This window comes from Mastomys coucha, unplaced genomic scaffold (genome assembly GCF_008632895.1).
Source record: "Mastomys coucha isolate ucsf_1 unplaced genomic scaffold, UCSF_Mcou_1 pScaffold11, whole genome shotgun sequence".
In the NCBI taxonomy this organism is placed as follows: domain Eukaryota; kingdom Metazoa; phylum Chordata; class Mammalia; order Rodentia; family Muridae; genus Mastomys; species Mastomys coucha.
Window position 1 is genome coordinate 4314764 of NW_022196893.1, and position 26991 is coordinate 4341754.

Genomic DNA, 26991 nt, shown 5'->3' on the forward strand with positions numbered 1-26991 from the left:
AACCCACTGCTTCTGCTCAACCCTTAATGACTGGTTTGTCCATCGTACAGAGCTCATAGGGCTTCGATCTGGCAAGCAGCCCTGTTGACCCCCTGTGAGTTTGACATTTTTGAGGTAGGAAGAGCTGCCTGCCTCCAGGGTACAGGTTGACCCAGCCACTGGGTAACATGTACTGGTGTGACTCTCCAATGGCTCATGTATGCCCCTCCTCTCCTTTTCTGCCCTGTGAGCCTCCTGATTTACTCTGCTTTCTTATAGTAATCCAGGTCAGTTTGTGGGCCAACCATCTGGGACAGGGCTGTCCATACCAGCTCTGGGTTCTCTAGCAATTCAGACTGTTCCCTTCGACCTTTATGTGGCCTGTTTCTCTTTTGCATCTTCCTGCCTTTGGGTACCTGGCTTGGGTATTTCTGGACCCCCAACTTCCCATGGGGATCTGGGTTCCTTTTACCTCCTCTTCCTGCTTTCGTTGGGAGGAGCCTGTAGTCTGAGAGCTTGCTTGCTGGACGCATACCTACATACCTGGGTGGAAAGTACTGGGAGGTTCCGTGTAGAGTCAGGCTCCTGAGACTGTCTGGTTCCTGAGCCTGACTGAGGCAATCTGTGAAAGCAGACAGAGCCAGACTGAGCACTGTGGAGTGTGCAGCGGTCCCTGGGGTGAGGGACACATGCATAGCTGGCCTAGTGGCCAAGTGGCCTGGGCTTTTTAAGCTTCTGTGTTTTTCCAGGTACAGGTCAGGAATCTCTGAGTCCATAAGAACCAATTGCAAGCCTGGAGAAATGGCTCATTGTTAAGATTGTATTCCACTCTTTAGTTCGGTTTCCAGTACCTACCTTGAGTGGTTCATACCACAATCTCAGATATGGGAGATCTGACCCCTCTGGCCTCTGCAGGCACCCGCATATATCCACAGACACATTACTAAAAGTAATAAAAATAAAATTTAAAAAGTGCCGGTTGTAAAGTTTCCTGTTTGCACAGACTCCTGCCCAGTGTTGCCTGTGTGGGAGAGGTCATGCCTCAGTGGGACTGCTGTTGGCTTTGGATGGAGGTCGGAGGACCGTGAACGCAGTATGACGGCCTTTCTCTCATGCAGGTTTTGGACACCTACATGTTCCATTCCTTTCTAAAGGCCCGGCTCAACGGCAGGATGGACGCCTTTGCTCGGATGGACCTCGACACTCAGTCTGAGGAGGACAGGTGCCTAACTCTGTTCTAGGTCCTCTTTGGGGACTGAGGGCTCATGTGTCTGTTTCCTTTGGACATACAAATGATCAATTCAGCTGGCTATTGAGCAATTCACTGTGAGCCTTCAAAGGTGCATCCTCTGTGTGTCCCTGTTTCCTGTGGGCAGGCTTTGTGTGCCTGGCCGGGCATCCTGTACCACACCCTGATCCCTGTCCATCTTCACTTCCTTCCCATGTTCCCCATTCACAGGCCTATTTTTTTTTCCCCTGTGTTTTCCCGATTTCATGTGCGCATCACTCCTGGAAGTGCCCTGTTCATCTCTGGGACTGTGGGCTGAGAATCTGCATCCTTTACCCCTGATCTACTCGAGGCTAGACTTAGTGACAGGCTCTTACCACCCTGTGCGTAGCTCTCACCCTGCTCATTACTCGGGATGTGATAAGTAGTGGAGGCTCACACTTTCGTCTTTGTGCCCCTGAAGTGAACTCTTGCTTTTCCCTAGGATAGACAGCATGCTGATAAGTCCAAGGAGACCGACTGTGGAGAAGATGGCCTCGAGGAAGGCCTCACCCCTGCACATCACCCACAGGCGTATGGTGGTCAGCATGCCCAACCTGCAGGACATCTCCCTGCCCGAGCTGCCGCCCAGGAACTCATCACTTCGGATAATGGACACCTCAGGCTACAAATGCAGCAGTCCAGGTGAGGTGGCCACCCTCCTTCATCTACTCTCCCAGCGTTGCAGCTTAGAGATCATAGCCTGGTTTCGAGTGAGTGAATGTGCTTAAGAATGTAAACTCTTTTGGCCAGGCATGGTGGTGAATGTCTGTCATCTTAGGTGCTCAGGGGTCTGGGGCAGGATTGGTGCTTGTGAGTTTGGGGCCAGCCCGGGTTTCAAGCTACCCTGTGTGAATGTGGTCATTGTGAAACTAAGATCCTGCCTCCATAAAAACAGGGGAAAAAAATCCAAAAAACTATTTTTTTTAAAAAAAACTATTTTGTGTCCATGCCCCCACCACTGCTGTGGTGTGTGTGTGTGATAAATATAATACATGTCTGTATTTACAGATGTGTGATGGGATGCCCCTGGTTGGTACCAGGCCCTTCCTGAAGGTTGCTGTTAGATATTTACAAGCTATATTGTATTTCTGCAAAAACTTCCCAGAGCTTATCCCGTTCTGTGTTACATCATATACATAGGCTGTGTGCCCCACTGAGTCCTTACTGGGTAGGAAGGATTGTTGGATGCCAGGCCCTTGAAGATGCTGGTCTTAGCTCAGGCTGTCTGTCTGAGAGGACAGTATGAAAATGAAAAAGTGTCAGAGCTCAGAGCAGTAAGGAGGAGGTGTGAGCTCCTCTGTAGTCACTTCCTGGCTCTGTGACCCCAGACAGACCAGTTCCTTGTCTGGGCTTGGCATGGTGCACACTCACTCTGGGAAACAGCCTGCCAGCCTTTTCTGTGTTCACCCTGAGCTCCCTGACCATAGCAGGCTCCACCTTCCTGCAGCCTCTGTAGCCAAAGTGCCACCTCTGGCATGGGTGTGGATGTGACTGCTGCCTCTGGTCCCCTGTTCCAAGGAAGCTCTTAGGAGGAGAGGGACTTGAACTCTTGGTCAGTGTCTAGTCTCCAGGGGGCTTCAGACCATGTTTCAGAACGCCTGTGGCACTTAGAAGCTCTGGTCTCTTTAGTCCTTACCTTTCAAATTTTTGCAATGGAAGTACTGTTCCACTGTTAAGGTGACAAATGCTTCCAAATGCTGAGCCCTACTTGGCAGGCATATCTTGGCTTTGGTTATCAGCTTAATCTTCAAGGGCCCAGTCCTAGCATTTTTACTTAGTATTCATAGTTTTAAAAACATAATTGTCCCATGGAGAATAGTTACTGCCTCTCTGGGAACAAAATGGGCTATTCTTTACCTCTGGGGTATGGGGAATGCCCTGGAAGGGATGCGTGGGTTCCTGTCCAAGGCACACAAAGATGCCCTCAACAGTGGTGTCATGGGTGCCTCTCTGCCTTTTCCAGGACCATCCTAACTACATGCATTTTCCCTTGTTTGTTTGTTTGTTTGTTAGTTCTCAAAGTGACCCCTAAGTCAACATATACATTCAAGATCCCTGATATTCACTTCCCGCTGGAGAGCCAGTGCGTTCAGGCGTACTACGCAGACTTCGTCACTCTCCTGAGCAAGGCCATGGCCCTGTTGGGTCCTGGTGACTCTCTGCTCCTAGCCAGGTACTTCTACCTGCGTGGTCTTATCCATTTGATGCAGGGACAACTGCTGAGCGCCCTCTTGGATTTCCAGAGCCTGTATAAGACCGACATAGGGATCTTCCCAGCTGATCTTGTCAAGAGAATGGTGGAATCCATGTCGGCCTCGGAGCGGGCCCAGGCGGAGCGGACTCCTGAGCTCAGGCGGCTCATCACAGAGGTCTTTGATAAGCATGGAGAGGCCCCCAAGGCAGATGACGCCGTGAAGAACTTCGAACTGCCTAAGAAGCACATGCAACTCAATGACTTTGTGAAGCGAGTCCAGGAGTCAGGGATCGTGAAGGACGTTGTCATCATCCACCGCCTGTTTGATGCACTGACCTTTGGTAAGAGGGCCCCACAGCATCCCTGGGTACCGATGTCCTCCGGGTCTGCAGGTCTATAGCTATAATTCAACCTCCTAAAGATTCAAGGTATAAAGATGAGTTGTGTCCTCACTGATGAGCCGTGTCCTCACTGGACATGAACAGGCTTTTTTTTTTTTTTTTTACTTGTCACTGTTCCCTGAGCCACAGCTGCTTAAATTCGCACTCATAACTGCTTTCACCCAAGAGACTCCCATGAGACCTAGGTAAATCAGAGAAGGTGCAAATAAGTGCAAAGCAAACACTTACTGATAATAAATCATAAAGAAGTGTATTTTTAATTATGTTGTATACAATATGATATTAACATTGATTAAAGAGAGAAGCAGGGCTGGGATGTAGTGCCTGTCTGGTGTGCTTGAAGCCCTGGGTCCAACTCCAGCACCTATAATAAATGAGGCAAGGTGGCTCACAATTATAATCCCAGCACAAGAGAGGGGGAGAGGAGAGAATCAGAGTTATTCTTGGTTACATAACAAGTTTGAGAACAGCCTGGGCTGTGTGAAGCTGTCTTTAAAATCTGTATTTTAGCTGGGCAGTGGTGTGGCCCACACCTTTAATCCTAGCACTTGGGAGGCAGAGGCAGGTGGATTTCTGAGTTCGAGGCCAGCCTGGGCTACAGAGTGAGTTCCAGGACAGCCAGGGCTACACAGAGAAACCCTGTCTCGAAAAACAAAACAAAACAAACAAACAAAAAAAAAATCTGTATTTTAGGGGGCTGGAAAGCTGGCTGAGAAGTTAAGAGCACTGGCTGTTCTTCCAGAGGTCCTGAGTTCAATCTCCAGCATCCACATGGTGGCTCACGGCCATCTATAAAGGGATATATGATGCCCCCTTCTGGCATGAAAATAGAAAGATCTGTTTTTTTGGTTTTTTTAAAGGATGAAAGCAAATCTCCTACATAATGAAATGAATGTACTTATTTATTTTTACATAGAAAGTTAAATATTTTATTTTTATTTATTCTTAATTTACATGCGTTGCTGTTCTGTCTGCACGTATGTTTGTGTGAGGGTATTGGATCCCCTGGAATTGGAGTTACAGGCAGTTGTGAGCTGCCATGTGGTTGCTGGGAATTGAACCTGGGACCTCTGGAGAAGCAGCCAGTGCTTTTTTTTTTTTTTTTTTTTTTTTTTCTGGTTTTCTCGAGACAGGGTTTCTCTGTGTGGCCTTGGCTGTCCTGGAACTCTGTAGACCAGGCTGGCCTCAAACTCAGAAATCTACCTGCCTCTGCCTCCCTAGTGCTGGGACTTAAAGTGTGTGCCACCACCGCCTGGCACAGCCAGTGCTCTTAACTGCTGAGCCATCTCTTCAGCTCCTCCCACCCCCCCCCTTTTTTTTGATACAGAATCTTGCTATATACCTCTGGCTGACCAGTCTGATCAGGTTGGCCTCAAACTCACAGAGATCAGCCTGCCGCTGCCTCTCAAGTCCTAGGATTAAAGGCGTTCACTATCATCCCTAGCCAAACCTTGAAGGAGGGCATTGTGGTTCATGTCTGCAATCTTGGCACCTGGAAAACTGAGGTAGAAGGAACTGAGTTCAAGGCCAGCCTGGACTACATAGTGGGTTTTAAGTCAGTCTGGGCTACAGAGTCAGATTCTATATTAAAAGAAAAAATATCTTGTAAAATCTTGACTGAATACTTGCTTCTGCAGGGCATAGCCCATCCTTGGTGTTTTCCTTTTTCTTTTTCTTTTTCTTTTTTTTTTTTTTTTTTTTTTTTGACTTCTCTGTATAGCCCTGGCTGTCCTGGAACTCACTCTGTAGCCCAGCCTGGCCTCAAACTCAGAAATCTGCCTGCCTCTGCCTCCCAAGTGCTGGGATTAAAAGTGTGTGCCACCACTGCCCAACCTTCAGTGTTTTTCAAAGTTCCTATTTTGATTTTGTAACTATCAATACTTAGAATCCCACTTTGCATTAATACATAGTAAAAATGTATGACTAGGTTAATTTCAGAAATTACTTGAAATTCCATCCTAATTCCAAGCCAAAATCCACTTAATGGCTTTCTTTAAATCAGCAACTCAAGTTTAAGTCAACAACTCAAGCTTAAAAAGCAATTTTGAGGTAAAATATTCTAAGATGGTGCAATGCAAAGATGTACTAATTTGCTCTTTACATGTTGAGTAATGACAGTAAGAAAATATCACAAGTCTTTCTTTTTTCCCTGTAATTAAACTGGTATGTGTCTGTAAGCGCAGAAAACTTTGTATGTTAAAGACACTATCACTCATAACACCCAGTAGCTTCAAGTCCAAGTCAGCGTCTTGGGCAGCCTTTGCCAGTGTTATATGGCCAAATGGTATGCACAGGGCAAAGTGCACGTGTGTTCAGAGTGAGGCCGCACGATGCCGCATTGCTGACGTATATGTGAGGTTAGCTGCCTCTGCAGATGCACCTCACCCAGTGTTTGCCCGTTGACTCCACAGCTGTGGCTCAGCTGAAGCATTCGCACATGCCCAGGAGCACAGAGGCAGTGTGCCCAGGTGCCAGGGTAACCCCCCTGATTAAGAAGGCTTTCCCTTTCCCATGGGGCCCTCATTTCATGGGCTTGGCTTGGCTCTGGGTCCCCAGTGAAGCACTGTTCCCAGCCCAGGCTCCGCTTTCTGTCCTGCTTAAAACCTCTGATGACAAGATGTCCCTCAACAGCACTCAGTAATGTTGTACTCACAGATCATGTCCTGCCATCTGTGGAAGTTTGCAGTGCTAATTTATTTCTCACTGAACCATGTTACCTACACTGACATCTGTTCTGTGTGCTGGCCATGGGGAGGAAGCACAGTCGTCTATCGTCTTGTAACTGTGAGGTGTCCTGTGACGTTGCCTTTCCAGACACTGACGGGGAGGGTCCTGACACCGGTCCCCAGGGTCTATGTAAGCTGGTCCCTCAGCTTAGAGCCAGGAGCTTGGTTGAGCTGAGTGCCAGCACCATGACTGTGCTGCCCATTGCCTGGCAGTGTGTGCCTCACTGTCCCTGAGGTCTGCCTGTCTCATGTGAGCTAGCACTGCCTGGCTGGTGTCCTCATCCATCTGATCCTATGCTGGCACTTGAATTTTGCATTCACTGGACTCACTGACCACTTAACTCCAGTCAGCATATCCACTGAGTTCACCAACTGCAGATAGAAATATCTGGAAAATGAATGTGCTTTCTACTGAGCATGTGCGATATTTTTCTTGTCATCATTGCCCAAGTCGTAAACTTGAACTTATACGGTGTTGGACACACGACCCTGAAAGGGCTTAGAGCACAGGAGAGTGTGCAGTTTCCTGTTAACACCATGTCACTTATAGGAGAGACTTGATATCCACGTATCTGGAGGAATAACCATTCTGGGAGAGACAGAGATGATGGGCCACCTGTCACTAGCCAGGTGCAGTTAAACGTACTTCTCAGGCCTCTGTGTAGCCTTACACTACTTGGAGTTAGGAGGTATGGACAATGGGTGTGCTAGTGTGTGAAGGGAGACAAGGCATTCACAGAAAGACCCTGAGGGGCCTATGGGCACACTTTTCCTGTTCCCATTATGTGACCTTATAAGGATGTGAACACCCTAATGGTCCCCTGTCCTCCAGGGGTCCTGTGTGCAGTGGCCTGAAAGGAGTGACTCAGACCCATAGGGTTATTACTGTCACTTGGCACCGTCCTGGTATGGCCTGGTCACCTAATTACTCAATGGCTGGTGGACCCTGGTGTAGCAAGAGAGCCTGCCTTGAGTTCAGTGCCTTTCTTTCTCCTCTGCATGTGGTGGCATTTGACATCATTCCTAGGTGCCTAGGAGCCTGGGAAGTTAAGTCACAGCTGGGCGCCTGTTGTTCTATAGTTGTGGGCCTGGCCAATGAGCTGTCAGTGACCTTCAATTATGTGGTTCCTTAGGTGGGGAAGTGCCCTGGGAAGGGGCAGTAACCCTGCTGTTACTGCTGTGAGAGTATGTGTGTTTTAGTTAAGTGGAGTGGCCATGCTGAAAGGAAAAATTTGACAAAGTTAAGTGTTCCCATCTGTCTTAGTTAGGATTTTACTGCTGTGAGCAGACACCATGACCAAGGCAACTCTTATAAGGACAGCATTTAATTGGGGCTGGCTTACAGGTTCAGAGGTTCAGTCCATTATCATCAAGGTTGGAGCATGGCAGCATCCAGGCAGGCATGGTGCAGGAGGAGCTACATCTTCATCTGAAGGCTGCTAGCGGAAGAGTGGCTTCCAGGCAGCTAGGATGAGGCCTTAAAGCCCACGCCCACAGTGACACACCTACAGGCCACACCTTCTAATAGTGCCACTCCCTGGGCCAAGCATATTCAAAGCACCACCTCATCTTAGAGTGAACTTGTGAGATACAAGTGTATGTGTGAGGGCTGGGGTATAGCTCAGCAGAGAGCTTCAAGACTGCTAGGGGCTAGCCCCAGCCAGTTTCACAGAACAAAGGAAGACTAATGGTTATCTAAGAAGTCCAGATTACATCATTCTGTCTCTGGACATGTGCTTTTGATTTTTCATTACATGTCTGGGGTTACAAGTTCAGTTACAATTAAAAAGTACAAATAGAACAGATTTTATTTTATTATCAGCCCTATAACTTCAAAGAACCTAAAGAATGTCTCCACCAAGGCAAACACATTTATACATGATGGTCTGCTTTTAGGCTGGCAACATCTGCAGTTTTTTTTTTTTTAAAGATTTATTTAATTATTATATATAAGTACACTGTAGCTGTCTTCAGACACCCCTGAAGAGGGCGTCAGATCTCATTACGGATGGTTGTGAGCCACCATGTGGTTGCTGGGATTTGAACTCAGGACCCTTGGAAGAGCAGTCACTGCTCTTAACCGCTGAGCCATCTCTCCAGTTTTAAAGCACTTCAGGCAAACAGAAAATATCTGAACCAGTCATTTTATGAATAGCAAACACTAATACCTAACTCCTTTTACTGTCTTACTTCATCATCTATGCTATAATGTAGGAAAAGTTATTTTAATCTACTTACTGAGTTCCATTCTCCCAGGGGTGCACCCTGTGTGACCCCTATCTTTAAACCACATTTTCAGAGAGCTCTAAGCGTATAGTAAAAAGAGTTCTTGAGTCTGTAACCAATTCTCCTGGCTAGTGGGAGTTTGTCAACTGTCTCTGAGTTTACTCTGTCCTAGTTATATTGTTTGAATATGTTTAGGGGCAGATACTGCAAGAAGATTCTGGGAGTAATGGCCTTGTTTAGTGTTTATCATAACCTCTAGGGCATAAGAAAGGCTTCCAAATAGGGACAGATGAAGTTATTTCCCTAAAGGCAGAAGGGACAATAAGTTTAGGACTTTTCTAAAAAGAGTCAGACATAATTTTCTCAGGAAAAGACACAAAATGAATCATAATGCAGAAAATCCCACACATGCAATATGCAGAGACCAAAACCTAAAAGTGAGAGACAGAAGGACAGCGGCCACAGCATTCAACTCAGCTTTGCTGGAACTGTGTCACACAGCTGCACTGGCTTCGTGACTTTTGCCATTTCCAATGGATATGGCTTTACCATAAGACCCTGGGTTCAATATCCAGTCCCACCCAAAAGCACACAGTTTTGGTATTTAAAATGCTCATACACGGGGCTGGTGAGATGGCTCAGTGGGTAAGAGCACCAACTGCTCTTCCTAAAGGTCATGAGTTCAAATCCCAGCATTTCAAATCCCAGGCTCACAACCACCCGTAATGAAATCTGACGCCCTCTTCTGGTGGTCTGAAGACAGCTACAGTGTACTCATTTATAATAATAAATAAATCTTTAAAAAAAAAAATGCTCATACACGTTCGTTCATGTGAAGCCCGGTGCTGACAAGAGTACACATTCTGCACTGCAGCTCACAGGGACTGGCTGTTCACAGGGTACTCCCTGTGCCTCCTTCAGTGTGGCTCTTCAGAGTGGCGTGTCTGTAGCTGGCTCTCATGGGGATGCTGCCTGGATGAGCTGGGCCTGGGCTATGGAGGGTGGTGGGTGATGAAGTTGAGATCCACAGGAATGGGCATCCTGTCTGTGGTTGTGGCCATCGTGTGCCTGCAGACTATTGTGGGTTGAGACACAGCTGAGCATGCGTGTGACTGTGTGCATACATAGTGGCTGTGGGCATGCACAGGGCTGGGGAAACACCATGGCTTGTAGTTGGGCTATGGTCCTGGTAGTGTTGTGGTATCCATGGCTAGCTGGGGTGCTGGCTGCAGGTTGGAGAGGGCTGCCTTCCATCTAATGGGATGTCCCTAGTCTTGTTGTTCCCACTGTGCATGTCCAGAGTACATGAGCCACTCACGTCCAAGGACAGGCAGGCCACTTGTCTCTAAGAGGACATTTTGGGTGCTAGCTGCAAAGGCCTTACTGTTTCAGCTTCATTGACTGCTGTCGTGTAGGTGCTCAGAGGGTCCTGAGGGATGCACACGAAGGATCCCTGGCTCTTTCACTCTCGGGTGCTGGCGTGGACTGCCACTCCTTGTCCTGTCTTCCCTGTTCTGTTTGCTGGGCTCATCCTACACCACAACGTAACTGAAAGACCTCTTTTTAAAAAAGATTTATTTTATTTATTTTATGTGTATGAGTACACTGTAGCTATACAGATGGCCGTGATCCATCATGTGTGTGGCTGCTGGGAATTGAACTCAGGACCTCTGCCGACCTGCTCGCTCTGGCGTAATTCACTGTAGCTGTCTTCAGATGCACCAGAAGAGGGCGTCAGATCTCATTACGGGTGGTTGTAAGCCACCATGTGGTTGCTGGGATCCGAACTCAGGACCTTCGGAAGAGCAGTCAGTGCCCCCACCCGCTGAGCCATCTCACCAGCCCACTGAAACACCTGTTATGTGATGTCTGATGAAGGTCACACGTGCTTATGGTTCAGACTCAGTCAGTCTGCACCCTGGGGCCCCACTAGGCTGCAGAACTCAGTGTTTGTAAGGTAGCAGAGGAGGTCTCCAGCAGTTCAGTGTAGGAGGATGTAGGGCTTGTTCCATGCATGGGATCACCCCATTCCCTGTTATTTTTCTTCCTCAGTCACTTGTGTTAAACATTATTCAGATGAGTGCTCTGTAGCCCTGCCTCAGGTGAAATTTATTTTCTCATTGGATGGACCCAATGACTTCAAGGCTTACATGGGGTTGGGGTGTAGCTCAGTGGAAGAATATTTGCCCAGCATGGGCAAGGCCCTGGGTTCACCCCCAATTTCTGCAAAAGAAGAGAAAAAAATTTAAAATACATATTGTTCAACTACCTCGACTAGAAAAGCATAAAGAAAAAGAATTCAGAATGGCGCCACCTGGTGGAGATTTCCATGCATACACTCTGGTACTACCTTACTGAGGACAGATCTTCCTGTTGCGCCGCCTTCCTGAGGCCCCCAGTTGCCCCTGTTATTTGGAAATTTCCTCTGGAACCTTTCACATCCTCTACAACCTGCACTCATGGGTAAGCATGACTGTATGCTTACCCATCACGCTGAGGCAGGCAGGCAGTTGTCACTATGACACTGTTACCACCGCTGGAACGGTGATGTGAACCCAGTGGGACTTTGTCCACCTCAGACCTGGGCCTCTGAAGGCTGGGCACAGGGAGACACAGGCTCTGCGTAAGCAGGGACCAGCTGCCAGCGGGCAGGGTCTGTTCCTCCTCATTCAGTTTCCTAGTTTGTACACAAGCCTGATGCGTGTGGCTGCCACAGGCTCCGAGGAATAGCTGGTGTTCCCTGTATACCAGGCAGGGTCGGTGTTGGTGTGTGCTGGTAGCTGAATTCACTGGTGCCCCAAAAGAGATATGTGCAGTTGGTGGGTTGTGCAGCCAGAATGGCCTGCAATGCCAGAGAAGACCTTGTATGGCACTCACTGTTCGCCTGGGTGTCGAGGGCAAGAGGAGAGTTTTTGTGGTATGTGGTTACGATGAGCCTCTATAGGGGCACATGACAACATGGCCTGTTGGGGAAGTGCTTGGTATGGCTGGGGTAGGGTGTGAAGGGAAAGAGGGGACAGTCTGGGGGAACTTGAGGTCTTGTATGGCTGAACAGTCCGGAAAGGTTTGAATGAGGAGCAGGAAGGTCCACTTGTGTTTTAGAAAAGCAATTGTGGGGTCTGAAACAAACAAACAAACAAACAGAGGCAGGCAGGGACGGCAGCAGAGAGGAGCATAGCCTGTGCAGGAGGAAGGGCCTGAGACACACCAGAGGACAGAGCAACTGACAGGCTCCGGACACATAAGCCAGGCAGGACCAGGCTGGGGTAGGCGTGTAAAGTGAGCAGTTGGCAGGTCTCGGAAGCTGAGTACAGGGGAGGGCTCAAGCCCACAAGACAGCAGCTTAAGAACAGAGGGAGGTTCTAAGCCAGGCATAGTGGGGCATGTCTGTGATCTCAGCATACAGCAGGCTGAGCCAGCAGGATCAGAGAATTGGTGCTCAGTGAGTGTCAGGCCAGCCTCAGAAACTGTACAACTTTGTCTCAAAAAAGTGTCCTTGTTGTAGTTACTGTGACTACCTGTAGTAGGTCAGATTGCCATCCCTCTGTGGGCTAGCAAGGACAGATCTTCTGCCCCACAAGCTGGGGTAGCCAAAAGCCCTCCCTACATCCGCAGAGTCCTGGGCACTGGTGCCACCTGCTGCCTGGTTTGGGTAGTGCCTGCTTAAAGTCACTCGTGCTGATGACAAGTTTCCTTGTTAAACTCAGGACATGAGAAACAGATTGACCCTGAGACATTCAGAGACTTTTACACCTGCTGGAAGGAGACCGAAGCAGAGGCCCAAGAGGTCAGCCTGCCTGCACTGCTCATGGAGCACCTGGATAAGAATGAGTGTGTCTATAAGCTGTCGAGCTCCGTGAAGACCAACCGTGGCGTCGGCAAGATCGCCATGACCCAGAAGCGCCTGTTCTTGCTCACCGAGGGGCGGCCTGGCTACGTGGAGATTGCCACCTTCAGGAACATAGAGGTGAGACAGGTCATGGCGCCAGATGCAGCCATTCCCCCGAGCTGCTGTGTGTCTCCCCCCCCCCCCCCCCCCCCGCACCTTCAGCATGATGTGCCTTTGGTGCCCCAGCTTGCTCAGCTCTCAACTGAGGGTGATGTGGCACCCTGGGGCAGGATTATGGGGGGCAGGAGGGCAGGATTCTTCACTCGGTCCCACTGTAGGGACCATGTTTGGAGGTACAAGGTAAGGCTGGCTGTGGCTATGACTTTCTCACCAGAGGTGGGTGGCTAGGAACACTGACCACTGAGCCACTGTGTCCCCGAGTCCACAGAGTCTACTTGTGTTTCTTGGCACATGCTGTATATTGCCAGTTTTATATGTATGTGTGTGTGTGTGTGTGTGTGTATACATTATATATATGCATATACTATAATGTATACTTTTTGAGACAGGATCTTGATATGTAGCCTAGACTGGCTTTGAACTTGCAATCTTCCTGCCTCAGCCTCCTGAATATTGGAGTTATAGGCATGTGCTACCATACTTGGCCATATTTATTTATTTATTAATTTTTTTAAAAAAAATCTTTTTATTTTATGTATATGAGTACACTGTAACTGCCTTCAGACACACCAGAAGTGAGCATTGGATTCCATTACGGATGGTTGTGAGCCACCATGTGGTTGCTGGGAATTGAACTCAGGACCTCTGGTAGAGCAGTCAGTGCTCTTAACCATTGAGCCATCTCTCTAGCCCCCTTGGCTACCTTTTATTTATTATTAATTAATTAATTAATTAGTTTGTTTGTTTGTTTTTAAGACAAAGTCTCTCTATGTAATCTGGACTGTCCTGGAACTATGTAGAGCTCATGAGAGATCCTCCTGCTTCCACCTTGGAGTGCTGGGATTAAAGGCATGGGCTGCTATGCCCAGCCACATTACATTCTTCCAAAGGAGGAGGTCTGAGTCAGGTGTATTGGTGTGTGTGTGTGAAATCCTGGCACTCAGGAGTCAGAAGCAGGAGGATTGTTGCAAATTTGAGACCAGTGTGGCTAATAGGAAAAAAAGGGCTGGTCTGAACTGGGACCCTTAATGGTCTTATTTTGTGCCTTACAGTTACAGTTACTGTCCCAAACTTGAGGCTAGGGGAGGAGAGATGGGGCTGCCAAGTGTTCTCAATTACTGAGTGGTCACAGCAGAAAGACGGACCGAGACCAGTGGCCACCGGATTGCCACACAAGGCCTACAGCTGTAGTTCCTGCCTGACTTGCCGGCTGGCTCCAGAAGTTCTCAGGGAAAAGTAAAAGGTTGTAACGGGCATCATGCCCAACCTTGTGGCTGAATGCACCCTGTATGGTGGCTAGCTTCAGGCCACTTGTTCTGTCCACCATCAACCCATGTGTCTTCCCTGAGGTCTCATGCTGTCCTTGTCCTACAGGAAGTCAGAAACAGCACTGTGGCATTTCTCCTCCTGAAGATACCCACCTTAAAGATCAAGACGGTGGCCAAGAAGGAAGTCTTCGAGGCCAATCTCAAGTCTGAGTGCGACCTCTGGCACCTCATGGTGAAGGAGATGTGGGCCGGAAAGAAGCTGGCGGATGACCACAAGGTCTGAGGTGGGGGAGGTCCTGTGGACATGGGTGGCACCAGGTCCTGAAGGGGGCATCCAGAGCCTGCAGCATCTCGGAAAGGAGAATTATGCAAGGACACAGAGGCTCTTGCCCTGAGACCTGAGACCATGTGGCCTTTGGGGCATGAGGAGGACATGTAGGTTTTACTCAGTTTCCCTCTGTGTACACTCAGTTCTGGTGTCTTCCCAGAGAATGGGAGGAGGGTTGGGAGAGGTGTTCATATCGTCTAAATGGGAAGGAAACCATGTGTCAGACAAGCCAGGTATGGCATGTGGCTGCTATCCCAGATTCAGGAGGCTAAGCTGGGAGGGCCTGGGGTTGGAGGCTAGCCTGGGCCATAGAGCAAGACCATGTCTCAAACAATCACATAACCAAACCAAAGCAAATGGACCAAGGCTACGATCAGAGAACTCACACAACGGAACTGCTCCTAAGGGTATGCAGGGACTTGTTGCACTACCAGAGAGGTGCAGACAACAATGGTGCCTACCTTTGGTGCATCTTAGAAGGATCAGGCTGTCTGGTGGCAGGACAGGAAGAGGGCCACTTGGGATGGGTTATTGCTTGTCATGGATCAGGAGTGGATTTGGTCCTCTCTAAGGTTCTATATTTCATGAGCTCTGGCCTAGCTGGTCAGTTCCACACCCACTGAGATATGTTGTGCAGATTAGCTGTGCAATGGGGAAAGCCTGTGGTGGGACCATTCCCACTCCTGTCACCAGGTACAGTCACAGCCAGCCGTTGCTTTATCAAATGCCCCTGGCTATCAGTGTGGTTGAGGCAGGTATGAGGAGTCATGAGTTCCTGCCTGCCTGCATTTAGAGAAGAGAATGTGCTGGCTCAAGGAGCCGGCCTCGAGGACGTCTCGTAACTCAAGACAATTATGTGACACAATCTCCAAAGCCCTCATCCATTTGGACTCTTCCCTGTTGCCCTGACAAACATGCCATGAGACGTACTGCTCTCTTCAGTGAGGCAAAAGCTAGAGAGACCCTCAGGATTCACACTGGGCTGACACACAGCTGCCTCTCTCCTAGGACCCACAGTTTGTCCAGCAAGCACTGACCAATGTTCTGCTTATGGATGCCGTGGTTGGCACGCTGCAGTCACCCAGTGCCATTCATGCTGCCTCCAAGCTGGCCTACTTTGACAACATGAAGAAGGAATGTAAGTTCTGTTGCTGAGCCGTGCTTCTGTCACAAGAGGCTGTCTCGAGCATTTCTTCTGGTTGGCATCTATCACTTAGAACCCACCGAAGCTTTCTTCCTTTCTACTTTTACTCTGTGGGGAGGGGGGGGGAGGGTCTTGCTGTATAGCTCAGCTGAACACAGTCTCACAGCACTCAAGCCTCAGTCTCCTGAATGCTGGGATTACACACTCAGCTATAATGTTTTTGTCACTGGTGTGTGTGTGTGTGTGTGTGTGTGTGAGAGAGAGAGAGAGAGAGAGAGAGAGAGAGAGAGAGAGAGAGAGAGAGAGAGAGAGAGAGAGAGAGAGAGAGAGAGAGAGAGAGAGAGAGAGAGAGAGAGAGAGGTGGGCACATATACCATGTCATGGAGGTCAGAGGACAACTTGGTGGAGTCAGTTCTCTTCTTCCATGGTGTGGGTCTTAGAATTGAACCCAGATTATCCAGCTTGGAGGCAAAGTGCCTAACTGCTCTGAACAATCTCAAGGGCCCTGGATTGTCATGAATAGCCCTATTGTTCACTTGTTTGCTTTTTATTGCTTGTTTGAGATAGAATTGGTCTAGCATAGGCTACCCTGGAACTCAGCATATAGCCCTGGCTGGCTTTGAACTCACAATCCTCCTGCAACAGTAAGTGTTGGGATTATAAGCAGTTTTAGGGTTTTTTTTTTTAAAAAAAATCACATTGGCTTTCATCCTCCCTTTCTTCATTTAATCTTGGACCTTGTGGATCCGAGTTTTTCAGAATACACCTGGTCCTTTTTTTCTAGTGTCCCATTTTACATTGTAACTGCAGGTCCTGATCCTCAACTGAAGAATCTTCTGTCTGGCCCAGCACACTAGGAATGTCTGGAAGGCTGCAAGTAACAGCCTCTCTGGTCAGTGTTGGGGATGTGTGTGGTGAGCCACACTTCCTGGATAGCAATGGCCTCTCCGTACCTGGTTGGCCTGGTGACAGATGGCAAGGGCAGCCCTGAATGCTCCTTCCTTCCTTCCTCCCTCCCTCCCTCCCTCCCTTCCTTCCTTCCTTCCTTTCTTCCTTCCTTCCTTCCTTCTTTTTTTTCTTCCTTTTCTTTCTTTGATTTAGTTTTGAGTAGCCTAGGCTGGTCTTCAACTCTCTCTGTAGCTGAAGATGAAATTCCTGATCCTTCTGCCTCCACCTCCCAAGTGCTGGCTTTACAGGTATGAGTGGCATGGCCAGCATCTTTTTATCTCTAATGGCTAAGCTCCTGGGACAGAAATCTCCAACCTCCTTCCTGTTCTTTTCTGGTTGGCTCTCACATTCTGAAGCCATCCTGAGGTCAGAGTTTCAAGTTTATAGGATCAGTGTGCTAAGATGTCTTGAGCCTTCTCGGCTTCTGTCCTGTTTCCATTTTAACTGTCCTCCTGCAGCCTCCTGCTTTGAGACCTGCATACTAGAAATAGCAGACCCATGAAGGCCACAAAGAAAATGTTAACTTAAATGACAACAGGAAACTCATTTGGAGCACAGATTGAGGAAGTAGGGATGTCTTCCACACTGTCCAGATACGGACATGTGACGATCAAGCTGGACCCCTTTAAGCCTAGGTTTAGGGTATTTGACGGGGTGGTACCACCATCCCTGTGATGACTGACACACTTGAGCTCTGCAAGACGAATCCCCACACTGCTCAGCATCCCCTTCCGTGCTCTCAGTGCTCCCGGTGGCCCATTGGTTCAGTCACCGTGATCTCATCTGTCCTGGGTGTCTCCTGTACCTGGGAGCCTTCCTGACTCCATCCTTCCACTCAGCCCAGTGTTTCCTCCATGCCTCCGTGAGGTGGCTTGTGCTGGCACTTTGCCTTAAGGAAAATGTATTTTGTATGATGGTGAGGTGTGCTGTTTGTGAGTGGGTGTGTGCGCGCCATGGCGTGTGTTCATGCAAGTGTCGGTCCTCACCTTCCACCTTGCTTCAGGTAGGGTCATCTCACTTTTTTTTGTTTACTGCTGTGGACACCAGGCTAGCTGGCCCACAAGCTTCTGAGGAGTCTTCCGACTCTGCCCTCTGTCTGGCCATAGGAATAGGAATTGCAGGGGCACACTCCTGCTCCTGGCTTTCCATGGGTCCCCATTCTCATACAGCAAGCATATAACCCATTTCTCTCTTTGTTTTTATTTTACTTTGAATTCACTTCACATCCTGATCACAGCTCCCCTCCCTCCTCTCTTCCCAGCCCCACCCTTACAAATATCTCCCCCATATCACCCTTGGGTACCACCCCACCCTGGGCATCTAGTCCCAGCAGGTCTAGGCACATCCTCTCCCACTGAGGCCCAACTAGGCAGAACAAGTAGGGGAAAGGGGGATCTAATGACAGGGAACAGAGACTGAGACAGCCCATTCCACTTGTTAGGAAACCACATGAACACCAAGCTGCACCTTTGCTATAGTCGTGTCGGAGGCCTAGGTCCAGCTCCTGTGTGCTCCCTAGTTGATGGCCCAGGCGCTGTGAGCCCCCATGGTCCCAGGTTAGTTGACTCTGGATCTTCTTGTGGTGTCCTTGACCCCTCCAACTTGCTCACTTCTATTCCCCACTCTTCCACAAGACTCCCCGAGGTCCACTTGATGCTCGGCTGTGGGTCTCTGCATCTGTTTCCATCCGCTGCTGGATGCAGCCTCTCAGGAGACCGTTATGCTAGGCTCCTGTCTGCAAGCAGAGCAGAGTATCATTAATAGTGTCAGGAGTTAACTCTCTCACATGGGATGGGTCTCAAGTCGGGGCAGTCATTGGTTGGCTGTTCCCTCAGTCTCTGCTTCATCTTTATCCCTGCACAATTTGTAGGTGGGACAAACTCTGGGTTGACAGTCCTTCATTTCTTCAGTGGCTACAATACTATGTTGTTTGGCAGTATTACATTTTCTCTACCCCTTCATCCGTAGTGGACATTTAAGTTGGATCTGTCTTTTATCTAATGAAGGAAGGCTGCTGTGAATGTCCGTTCAGCTTCATTTCATCTCTCCTGGGTGTGTAGTTAGGTTTTGAAAATAGCTGTCCAAGAATTAGAAAATTATACCTTGGCTTACCTTCATCTTGCCCTTTGTAATGTCTGTCACTGACTGTGTGGCCCTGATGCTTCTGGTCATAGAACCTGCTCCTGAGCTGGGACAGGAGCCAGGAGGCTCAGGTGTCCCCATGTTGCCTGGAGACCTGTTGAGCCCTCCGGGAGCTCTGACTAACAGTCTTGGGTCTCAACAGAATTGCTCCTGTCCTCAGATGGGAGTAAAATCAAATAAACACTACACTTCAGCTGTTTATATAACTTTGAATGCACGCCTTCTCATTGCCAGCAGTTCAGGGAAGAGCTTTCTAGCTCCTCTGTAAACAATTTACAGAGTTGCCCTAGTAACACCCAGCATACAATCTGTCATCATCACCTTGTTCCCAGGACACAGGAGGAGCCATCTGAGCTCAGGTCACAGCATGCTCAATTCCTGACCCTGGTTTAGCAAATCCAGAAATACCTTCTAGTGCATGGCTTAATAAAGTGAGATCCTGAGCTTAATTAGAAGCATGGAGTCCACTTGTGATGGAAGGTCTATAATAAATACACAGATGAAAGGACCTGAGTCAGTCACCTGAGGCGGCAGGTGGAGAGGCAGTGGCAGAGGGTCCCGCCATCACTTCCTGGGTTGTTGGGACCCAGGACCCATGCGGGAGGCCTAGTGACCGGCAGGCTGCCTGCTCTTCTACAAGCAAGGGACAGAACTTGGTAGTTTCTTTTGGAAAAATGAGGACAGTAGCAATTACATCAGACTGAAGCTTAATGAAAGGCCACCAGCAAGTCCCTAAGGCATAACCTCCACTGCAGTGCAGGTGATCCAGGGGACAGGAGGCTAGCATGGGGCATCGAGGAAGTGCCTCGAGGTTAGTGGGAAGGCCACTCAACCTGGCAGGCGGTCCCAGAAGCCTCCAGGGAAGGCAGTTTTAGTGCAGTCTGGAGACATGTTGGATTGTGCAGAAAGAGGTGTAAGTGCGTGCAGTGTCTTAATCATGTAACTAGACTTTAAGTGTCCGTTCACAGATGAATGGGTAAAGAAAATGTGACCTCGGGCTGGCAAGATGGCTCACTAGGTAAAGGCACTTGCTGCTAACCCTGATGGTCTGAGCTCAGTCCCTGAGGTCCACATGGCTGAAGGAGAGAACAGACTCCCACTAGTCTGATTTCCACATAGGTCCTATGGTGTGTGCACCACACACAAAAATGCTAAAAAAAAAAAAAAAATAGTAAAAGGAAATGTAACATATACATATACCTCTGTGTATACAAAGGTGCACTGTTCAACCAGAACACACAGATAGCTGCTGCCCTCTTGCCCCTGCTCCCCATTAGGGATGAGGCCAGGGGAACTGCGGATGCTACTCTCTATAATACTGTTTTTCAGGAGCGCCCTCTTCAGGCCACACATGGTTTTACAACAAACTCCTGAGAGGAGAGCTTCACTTGCTATCCTGCTATCCTTGAGACTGGTAACCTAACTCATGTGCCTGTGTTTCAGCCCCCATGGTAGTCCCGAAGACAACCTCGGAGACCCTAAAACACAAGATTAACCCGTCAGCTGGAGAGACCGCTCCCCAGGCCATTGAAGTCTTGCTGTATACTCCAGGTATCTTGGTTGTGATAAACGTATGGACTTGGGTTGGAGGTCAGCCTGGCAGCGTAAGGAGAAAACCCCATGCTAGAAACATCCTGGGTGCTTCCTGGCTATAGGATGGGATCCAGACCCACAAGGGCAGAGCTCTTATGGCCACTCTGCCCTCTTGTCCGTGTGGCACCTTAAATTTGGGCAATGTCTTTGATGGAGACCCAGAATACTTACTCATTTCCTGCCCCCTACATATGGGACATTTCAGGTGTTATGTGTCAGCTCTTGTCTTTGGTTGAGGAGGTTGCTGTTGGCAAAATGGTTGTCTAACCATAGGGCAGAGAGAGGGCTAGCCTATCTCCATACGGGAAGCTGGGACCCTGCTCACTTCAGTCAGTCAGCACACCAGTCCCAAGTGGACTGAAGTCTAGATGAGAAAGGTGCTCATAAGTAGGAAAAGCGAGTGACTCCCAGACCAGCACACCCAACAGCACAGGCATGACCAGGCCAACCCCAAGTTCCTAAGCACCGAAGGACTCTATGGGTTTAACTACACTGTTACTGGGCTGGTAAGGTGGCTCAGTGGGTAAGGGTGCTTGCTTGCCACCAACCCTGAAAATTTAAACCCACATTGTGAAAAGAGAGAACTGACTCCCCCCAAATTGTCATCTAGCTTCCACTATGCATGCACCCCCACACACATACAAAGAGATGTTAATAATAATAATGAAGGGGCTGGAGAGATGGCCCACAGATTAAGAGCACTGACTGCTCTTCCAGAGGTCCTGAGTTCAATTTCCAGCAACCACATGTTGGCTCACAACCATCTGTGTATGTATATATATATATAAAGAATAAATAAATAAATCTTTTAAGAAAAGATTTATTTATTTTTATTATATGTGTACACTGTCACTGTCTTCAGACACATCTGCAGAGGGCATCGGATCCCATTACAGATGGTTGTGAGCCAACATGTGGTTGCTGGGAATTGAACTCAGGACCTCTGGAAGAACAGTCAGTGCTCTTAAACACTGAGCCATTGCTCCATCTCCATAAATAAATCTTTTTAAAAAAGAAAAAAATTAATAGTTTCAAGAAATTACAGTCAGGAGAGTGGGAGCTCAGGGATCGTGCTAGCATGTGTAATCCTGGGATGATGACATCATCACCATGAGGGACTCCCACCAGGCCACTGGAACATAAATCCTGGAGACACATACCTCATGAAGGAGGCCACCCCAGTGCTGAGTTAGGGCAATGTCACACTCAAAGCTAGAGTCAAGCTGGACATGACGACATTGGCCTTTAGTCCTAGGTGCACAAGAAGTTGAGACAATCCCAGCCTGGGAAAAATAGCAAGACCTTATCTCAAGAAACAAAGAAAACTATCCCTTGGAGTGCTCAAACTTTTTATAAATGTATGTCAAGCTGGATGTGATGTGGTGCATATATATAATCGCAATATTCAGGAGGCTGAGGCAGGAGGATTATCACAAGTTCAAGATTAGGATGAGCTACAGGAGACCTCATCTCAAAAACCCTAAATAAATAAGTTGATCCCAAGCACTAAGTATTGGTGAGAACCTGAAGCAAAATGCTATGTAAGCTTTGGCTGGGTGTGAAGACTAATGGGCGCACCGGATCTTGGTTTCTCCAGCTGACTCTCCCTCTCTTTTGTAAGATTTATTTATTTATTCTTTATATGTGAATACATTGTCAGTGTCTTCAGACACACCAGAAGAGGGCATCAGATCCCATTATAGGTGGTTGTGAGCCACTGTGTGGTTGCTGCGAATTGAACTCAGGACCTCTGGAAGAGCAGCCAGTGCTCTTAATCCCCGAGTCATCTCTCCAGCCCCCCTCCGCCCCCACTCTCCCTCTCATGCCCAGTGTTTACCAGTCCTCTTCACACCTCTCACACCTGTTTACCTGTGGGCCCCAGTACTACAGTACATCCTCACTCCATAGAGTTCTGAGTGCCAGGAGCTCACAAGACCCCAGGTTCCGCAGCAAGTCATCTCCACACCCCTGCACTCTGTACTACACTGGTGTTTTGTGTTATCTGGAAGGCAGGGGGTGGTCTCTCCCCCGCACCATTGACCTGACAGACAGCCACTTAAAAGCTTTGGGGCTCCTTTCTCCTTCAGGGCGCCTTGATCCTGCAGAGAAGGTTGAAGATGCACACCCCAAGTTGTGGTGTGCCCTGAACGAAGGCAAAGTGGTTGTGTTTGATGCTTCCTCTTGGACCGTCCACCAGCATTGCTTTAAAGTGGGTTCCTCTAAAGTGGTGAGTGCAACGCCTTTAACCCAGTGTGATGCTCAAAGTGATTCAGTGACAGCCTGTCACCTAGCATGCCTGGGTGACTTTAAGAAGCCAGAGGCCCTAAGAACATGCTGTCTGCAGAGGCCCTGATGGCTTGGTTGGCCATCCCTACAAATCCATCTTCATTACTGCAGTTTCAGCCACCTGCTAAACTTGCTGTAATGATGGTATGTCAACTTGGCTACATCTGCAGAGACCCTGTTTCTAAGTCAGGCTATCTGAATGCTCACCGTGCGTGACTTAAACAAGGCTCTGATTGTCAAGATCAGCGCTCAGATTCACTGATTTGGGGCTGGTGGTATGTGTGCAGATTGTGAACCTGGTTTGTACATCTCTCTTCCATCTTGGCTCCCGTCAGAACTGTATGGTGATGGCGGAGCACAGCCAGGTGTGGGTGGGCTCCGAGGACTCTGTCATCTACATCATCAACGTCCACAGCATGTCCTGCAACAAACAGCTCACGGATCACCGTTCTCCAGTCACTGGCTTGGCCGTGCACAATGGAAGGAAGCCCAGGTACCAGGGCCCTATGGAGTAGGAATGAGGAAAGGCTTGGCTCCCAGGGGTGTGGATGGTAAGGGGTCTTGGCCTCCTGGCCAGACAAAACATGTGGAAGGAGACATGTATGGTCTGGTTTCTGCTTGTGGGTAAATAGGAAGGAGTATGGCAAAAGCAGTTTTGGCTTTCTGCCTTACAGCCAAGATTACTCAGAGTGGCCAGCGGTTTTGGCAAACTGGAGAGGGCGCACCCTCCAGGAAGTGCTGGCTGCGGTTGGATTTCTCATTTTTCCAGACATCAGAAATTTGGCTTTGTATGAAAGAGCACCTCAGTTCTTGATGTTGACTCTCTCTAAAATGCCATTGTGGGACGTCCCTCCCCTAAGACCCCAAGATTCGCCAAAAGTCCAGCTGTCTCCAGGGTGATGGGGGCACTTCCCCCTGCTGAATCCGTGAGCTAGTTTTGTGTCCTGGGGTGGTTGCCTTCATTTTCAAACCCATCCAGCTTGCTTCAGGGGGTGGGGCTCTGCCCTTCCTGCCAAAGGTACGCAAGGTAGGCAGCTCTGGATGCTGCCACCATTGGAGGGTCACCCTGTCGTGTGAACCCCAGTTCACCAATGTGTCCCTGCCTCTATCACCCCTCAATTTCATTGCTAAGCCATCTTAGGTGAGATTTGACCCATGAAACTCAAATTATGCAGGGCATTGTGAGGGTACAATGGTGAGGGCTGCCCCCCAGGCTGAGGCTTCCCTCATCTGCCCATCCTCCAGTGGAGCCAGCATCTAGAGGCAGGTTTGGGAAAGCCATGGAAGCCACCCACCTCAAGGCCACCTGCTTCCTGGCTCACTTGTCCATGTCTGATGGAAAGCCTCCTTTGCAAACCGGTCTCCCAAAGCCACTTCGATGGAAAGCCACAGCAGTGGCTTAGACAAAGAGATCACTGGGGTGGGCTGGGCTCCCTCTAGATGTTGTCGGAGGCTCTCTCTGGCCTCCCCAGATATGATGGCTACCTTGGTGTCTCCTGGCTTGTAGATACATTATTCCAACTTATTGTTACCATACCCTCCCACAGTGGCCTATGCCCATTTGTAAAGACCCCAGTGCTAATAGGTCAGGGCCTGCTGTGCTGATGGTATGTCAACTTGGCTACATCTGCAGAGGCCCTGCTTCTGAGTCAGGGTCTATTCTGAGGTGCTGAGTGCAAGGAATCCGCTGTACCATTTCTCGGGGACACAGTGCAACTCATGATACCAGCTGTGTCACTGTCTTTACTTACTCAAGAGTGCCAACTTCTTAGTGAGCTGTTTTCCATGCCCTGCAGCATGGTCAGATCTGACAGAGTAGCGCCCAGGAAAGGCTTGAGAGCAAGGCAGGGTCTTCAGGCTGGGTGGTGCAGCCTCAGTTCTGGCAGCATTCGCCTATGATACTTAGTATCATTCCATCCCTGTTCTTTAATATGGTGCCAGAGGTGCTTCTGTTCTCTCAGGCTCAGGTCAAGTGGGTCATTTTGTGCTTACCTGAGAATGACAGGAGCTGGAAAGGTACAGGGGTCACCAGTAGTACTGGCCACTGCCCATCCAACCTCTGTGGATGCCCACCCCAGGGTGCTCACATGCCTGCCCTCCCTGACTCCTCTGAGCTGGACAGCCCTGCTTAAGATTTGGTATAGTGAATGGTGGCACGGGGTCTCTCTGACACCCCATTAGATTCCACAGGGGCTAGAGAAGGTGACTGAGCACCTAAGACCCTGATCTGTTCCTGGTGTGTCACCCTTAATATCATCCCTACTATGAATGGTGGCTTTGTTACCCCCAAGGTTAGATGCAAGGTGTTCCATGGCCTGTTAAATGCATCCGCATGTGTTTAATCCCTCAGTGAGGTCTACTCCTGTAGTCTGGATGGGACGGTCATAGCATGGAGTGTCAGCACACTTCGAGTGATCAGCCGCTTCCAGCTGTCATGCGGTGACCTCATGTCCATCAGCCTGCACAATGACCGAGTGTGGTGTTGTAAGTTTCCAGGTCGTCGGCCAGCGAGCATGGTGCCCATCTTTGATTCCTCCTCTCCCGGCAACCATGCTGTCCCAGTAGCTTGGCTTGCCCCTCTCCATTCCTTGATAGGCTGGTGGATAGATGGCTGCCATTCTGTCACTTGTCTACCAGTCCTCAGCTTCTTTTTTGTACCCTGTTGAGCCTGACCCAGTGACCCTGTCTTGTCCCCTGCAACCTCTTCTGAGTATGCCACACCTGCCTCTGAAGGCAAGCCTGGCCCGGCTAGCTACTGTGCCTTGTATCATTCCAAGCCCATCCCCAGGACCCGAGTGTCTACAGCGGAGTCAGACAGTTTGCCATGGGCTGATGGGACGGCAGGTTCTAGGCTGGTGGCCCGTGTTCCAGCACAGTTTTGGAACACCCTGGGGCACAGGAGCTGCCTGTACTGTGAGGCCGCTCTGAAGCCAATGGGAGACCCCCGAATGCTGTCGGCCACGTGCTTAGACCTTAGTGTGCCATCTCTGCATGTGCTTCCTTTCGCTTTCCCTCCCTGTTTTTCCAGGGTCCTGGGTAGGCCACACTGGCCACAAATTCGCTAGGTAGCTCTGGCTCATCTTGAGCTTGCGATCTTCCTGCCTCCACCGTCCCCACTCTTCACTGACTCAGAAGGGACCAGGCCTTGCCTAAAGAGAGCTGATGGACTTAGGTTCACCAGCCTTCCACACACACCCAGACTGTGGGCCTGCTGTCTTACCTGCCTGCGGCTGCCCTCACTGAGTATTTTAATCCAGCTCTCTCTTCTTCTCTGCTCTCTTTTCAGCTTCCCTTTCCACTTCCCCTTTGCATGGGTGCTCTTAAGGGTGGTACTGCGTGGTCTCACATCACTGGGCAATCAGCAGCCTTCAGAGAAATTAAGAGAACTTATTTTGCCAGGATGCGTATCATTCCTGGTGAGTTCTGCCACCCAGGTTTCCCCTGCTTGCTATGCTTGAGAGAATTAGGCTTGGGTCCCTGATCTCCATGAAGTAACACGAGAACAGGAAGTACCTGTCTGTGTTAGAACATCTCACGGGAACTGTGAGACAGGCTTCATGGCCATCATAGGAAGAGAGACCCAGCTGGGCAGATAGTATGTGCCTTTCAAGGGAATCCTAGGTCCCACTACCCCTGGAGCTCCTGACTCTGCCTGACTCTCCTCTTTCCTCCTCCTGACTTGAGCATGCCCTGCTCATCCCTCCTCTTGGTTCTTCCTCCCACAGGTACAGTCCGCAAGATCTTGGTGGTGACACCGCAGGGCTTTGTTCGTCAAGAGCTGAAGCATCCCAGTGACGCTTCCTTCCTGGCCTTCCAACTTCTGCCTGAGGTACTCCAAGCCTGTGTGCGCCAAGTCCAGCCTTGGGCTGTCTTGGTTGCCAAGCTGTTGTCCCATGGTGATGTCTATCCCAGGAGCAGCAGCTGTGGGCGGCCTCTGCAGAGGTCAGTGAGCTGTATATCTGGAGCCTGAAGGACCTGGACCAGCCTCCTCAGAAGACTCGCTTCCAAGACTGCACCAAGGTCACCTGTATGATCCGAGTGAAGAGGCAGGTGAGGTGAATGTGTCTAACCACCAGCATCCCCTCAGGTCCCTCTGGCCTTGTCTATGAGGCTCTGCCTCCTCTTCCAAGGTTCCTTCCCTCCTTAGTGGGAATGAGTGGAATCTGAGGCTGGCTGTGATGCAGGTTGTCAGGTGCCTCAGATTTCATAGTGCTCAGTCTGGAGAATGACCACCTCATTTCTTCCCCTCAGCTGGAGGCCCAGTCAGCACCAATCCCAGGTGTGGACGGGCTAGCTGCTTCTCAGTGAGACCTGCCCTCCACACCGCTACCGGTGCCTGCTCAGACCATGCTAGACCATCTTGGCTCGTGGATGTGCCTCTCCTATTTGTCAGTCCTCATGTGGCACCTCTCGGTGTTTTCTAAGGGCCCGGGCCACTGTAGCTGGCCACATCCTCCCTAGGACTTTTTCCAAATCA

The 26991-nt window shown here is 49.4% G+C and overlaps 1 protein-coding gene across 5 annotated transcripts in view; it reads left to right on the forward strand.

Annotated features, from left to right (window-relative positions):
- Positions 1–26991, forward strand: part of Dennd3 (DENN domain containing 3) — a 61656-nt gene that overhangs the window by 30802 nt on the left and 3863 nt on the right. The window contains exons 11-23 of one of the 5 annotated variants that reach the window (XR_004111885.1): positions 1098–1201; positions 1692–1891; positions 3263–3784; positions 12504–12763; positions 14180–14350; positions 15410–15539; positions 20079–20186; positions 22316–22455; positions 22850–23007; positions 24865–24998; positions 25801–25930; positions 26240–26343; positions 26427–26564. Coding sequence is in view for 3 of the 5 variants with exons in the window: in XM_031345737.1 (XP_031201597.1) it covers positions 1098–1201; positions 1692–1891; positions 3263–3784; positions 12504–12763; positions 14180–14350; positions 15410–15539; positions 20079–20186; positions 22316–22455; positions 22850–23007; positions 24865–24998; positions 26240–26343; positions 26427–26564 (2169 nt within the window). In the remaining 2 variants the exon portion in view is untranslated. Of the gene's footprint in view, positions 1–1097; positions 1202–1691; positions 1892–3262; positions 3785–12503; positions 12764–14179; positions 14351–15409; positions 15540–20078; positions 20187–22315; positions 22456–22849; positions 23008–24864; positions 24999–25800; positions 26344–26426; positions 26565–26991 lie in introns of those variants that run through there. The other 4 variants (XR_004111886.1, XM_031345737.1, XM_031345754.1 and 1 more) reach the window with 4 other exon arrangements.